At 37.1% G+C, this 3,744-nt stretch overlaps 1 protein-coding gene across 1 annotated transcript; it reads left to right on the top strand.

Annotated features, from left to right (window-relative positions):
• The first annotated feature begins 1,032 nt into the window (after window positions 1–1,032).
• LOC149798350 (uncharacterized) lies at window positions 1,033–3,384 on the top strand. Its single transcript, XM_089960588.1, has one exon. The coding sequence runs from the start codon at window positions 1,053–1,055 to the stop codon at window positions 3,039–3,041; it is 1,989 nt and encodes a 662-aa protein (XP_089816714.1). The 5' UTR covers window positions 1,033–1,052; the 3' UTR covers window positions 3,042–3,384.
• Window positions 3,385–3,744: the final 360 nt, after the last annotated feature.

The following is a 3,744-nucleotide window of genomic DNA, read 5'->3' as shown; positions in this document are numbered from 1 at the left end:
GTTTAACCTTTTTAACCTCGCTAATATCCAAATTGGTGTCCGTCTTTGTGTACATTAGCTACAAATGGACTATAAAACCGTTCATTGTTTGTGTCTAAATGTAAGCTGTCATCTGACAGAATTTTATAAAAATGTCGAATAAACTGTCATCTCATTGGTTATGATAACAAAAATATGATAAACTTCTGTGCTTTTCATAAATCAAAGTTAAGTTAACTTAACCTTAAAGTACGCATTTATATAAGGGAATTGGAGCATTGCTGAAGTTCGCGAATATGTAGTGGTTACTAAGAGCTTTATATACAACAGGCAAGGAAATCCCTGTCATGGGGTTACATTATTTATCTCCCCACGAGGCTCTGCCAACTGGGGAGACAAATAATATAAACCCGTGACTTGGATTTCGTTGTCTTGGTGCAAACACCGATATAGATCATTTTTCTCACCCAATTTTTTCCCCTGTTAAAATCAAGAAAAAAGTTATAAATGTTATGCGTTGGAATATTTCAAAAGGAGCATCTGGAACTACGTGCTTTTGTTTTGTAAATACCGAGCATTAACACGAATATGTTAATGAGGGTAGTAGGGTGACCTGTCAGTCCATAGTGCACAAGTTTTACGCATGAGAAGATAGAAATATAAAAGCATGTGATATTATTACTGATTATCACATTTAATCAAAGGATGTCGTATGTTAATCTCTTTTATAAAGCAGAATAAGTGTTTTTCCTTTTAAAAGTAGTTCCTAGCGCGTGGACTGAGGCAAGTTGACTGACACAACAAAAGTAATCACATTAGGTAGATTAGTCTTTTGCATGGGTGGGAAATATGTGGTATAAGGGTTGCAGTTATTTGTAGGTGGCTCAGAGATGCAGCAGTGATTGTTTACGTATGATATGGAAGAGAGAAATATATTGAATATCACTGGTTCTTTTAGCGATCCTTTATAGGATAGTTGTTGCATTCTAATTGGTGAAACAAGTTACATCGATCAAAGTATTATACCTCAACAAGGAAGTATGTATATGTTCCTATATTGATAATACGCTAAGATGGCGGAGTGTGTCGATACGACAGATCCGAATGGTATACCGAACTGCCCAATATGTATGGAAACGTTGAAGAATTCAAGGTCTCTACCATGTCTACACGCATTTTGCGAAAGTTGCATTGGTAACTATATATCTAGCGTTTCTAAAGGAGAGTCTGGATTAGCTTGCTCTTTTCCATGTCCTTATTGTCGTGCTGATACGAAACTAACACGTGGCATTGATCGTGTCGGAGGCGATGCCCGGAAATTGGCAGAAAAGTCTAGTACAAATGATGAACATTTATCTCCAGTTGAATCGGAGAAAAGTGAACAATTGAAGAAGTGTGAAGTATGCCTTCTACGTGGATTTGAATCAGTTTATGCAACATCATGGTGCCAAGACTGTCAGGAAACATTGTGTAACAATTGTGCAGAGTATCATCAATCAATGAAGAGTCTAAAGAGTCATAAAATCATGAAAATTGAAGAAACACACTATATGACACACAAAAAAGACAATCGCAGGTGCACTGATCATGCCATGGACCTAACTTTCTTCTGCTTTAGTCACGAGCAGCCATGTTGTATGAAGTGCGCTGTAACAAAACACCGTGTTTGTGAAAATGTCGAGGAAATAGAAGCTATTGTAGAAGATCCAGACTTTCCTGGCAAAACCAGAGAAATGAATGATGAACTTAATCGCATCCATTCTGACCTTAGTGCTGTACTTCAAAATCGGAAGCAAAATGCCGCACGACTTGGAAAGCAGCACTTGGATATCAAAGAGAAAGTAACATTATTGCGGAATACATTGGTTGATCAGGTCGAGAGAATGACGGCCCATACACTGTCTGAGGCAAGTAATGAACAAGAAAAAGAATCTGACACAGTTGAGAGGGATTCCGATTGGTTACGTGATCATCAACAGTTAGTATCTTATCTGCTGTCCAAGATACAGGTAGTCAGTCAAGGATTAGAACTTGACCGATTCTGTGCATATCGAGAAATACAGAAAAGCATGGCCACTCTGAAAACAGAGATTCCAGAAAAGCTCTCTGGTATGTATGAGTCTAATCTCCATTTTGTTCCCACTGAAGCTTCTGACGTTGTACTGAATCGGTTTTCGACATTTGGATTAGTTACGGTTAAAAAGGAAAGCTGCAAATTGCAGACATTTTCATCAGATTCTGCAAAACAACATATATATGCTTTAAAACCAATATCCAGTTTTAAAGTTTCTATTCCTGGTGAAAAGGCATTACCGAGGATTCGATCTGTATTATTTGTCGAAGACGAGAAGCTGCTCATGGTAGACGTTGACAACAAATCCCTGAAGCTCTATGACGTCGAAGGGACATTGCTTCACAGAGTATCCACTCGAGGAATGCCAGGTTTTCTGACCAGAATGCAGGGAAATAGATACGTTGTTACGGAACCCGATATATGCGAAATCAGTGTATACGAACTTTCCAAGGAAATTAAGTTAATATCATCTGTACAATCTCCGGAAGATATATTAGGCATTGTTTTTCTCAACGAAGTTTTTATTTTGACGTGCAAAGATTGCGTCCGCATCATTGACCAGAGTGGAGAATGTCTGCAGTATTTGGATAAAAACTCCAGAGGCGATCGAATGTTTTCTTCGCTTAAATACATCCTAGGTGACCCATCTAATAATGTGGTATATATTTCTGACAGAGATAAGAATAACGTTTTCGCTTTCAAGCAATATCCCTCTACAAAACTTTTAAAACAGAAACCTCTGTATATATATGCACATCCCAAACTGATAAATCCAACAGGAATAGCCATCGACAAGTTTAAAAATCTTCTTATTTGTGGACATTCTTCCGGTAACATCCATCTATTTGACAGAGAAGGAAAACACCTGAAAATCATTTACTCAGGCGTCACAGGTCCACTGAACTTGGAATGGGATAGTTATTATAATAGGTTGGTTCTGTCTGTGCACATCATGCCGTTTCAGATTCAATTTTTAGAAGCAATCTAAATATTGTGAAACTATGAACCATGTACTTACGAATGCTAGAACTTTAATGAAGAGATTGGAATGCTTCCGGCTCTCTTCGCCCCACTTCCATTTTTTAACATAATTTTACATCAATAGCACATGGAGCAATCCCTGCGTATTTACCGGTTTCGTTTCAAACATTTCTTGTTGCTTTGCACTGTCCATAAATTGCTCGATTACATTATATGGAGTTGGACATAAAGCTGTTTGTTGAAGTTTAATATGTTATAAATATTTTTGATGGCTAAAAAAGTTGATTCTACTTTTATTTTCTCCGCGAAGAATAGCCTTATTTGATTAAAACTGTACTCGGGAAGAAAAACATGTTGTACTGTACTTTATTCAAGTTAAAACCATTTATAAGCAAACATGTTGCTAGACGTGCCTTTTTACAATTCACTTTGAAATTATCCACATCTATCATCTGAATAGCCTGTCAGGTAAAATAAATATCTGACAAATGCATGACAAATGTAAAACATACAGTATCACTCTAGGTTTGGTGTAATAATAATAATAATAATGACAAAAGACCCGAATGCCAACGGCTGAGCTGATAATTAAGCTGAGAACTATGTACTCTTTTGCAGAGGTAGATATTAACGTGCAAAATGTTGATATATGTAGTGCTGATACAAATTTGCTACCCAAGGTTGTGATATGCTAACCTAGCAACACCTTA

Source organism: Sinohyriopsis cumingii, chromosome 6, assembly GCF_028554795.1.
Source record: "Sinohyriopsis cumingii isolate HCF-2022 chromosome 6, ASM2855479v2, whole genome shotgun sequence".
Lineage (NCBI taxonomy): Eukaryota > Metazoa > Mollusca > Bivalvia > Unionida > Unionidae > Sinohyriopsis > Sinohyriopsis cumingii.
The sequence above is the reverse complement of the archived record's forward strand: the minus strand, read 5'-3'. Positions and strand labels throughout refer to the sequence as shown.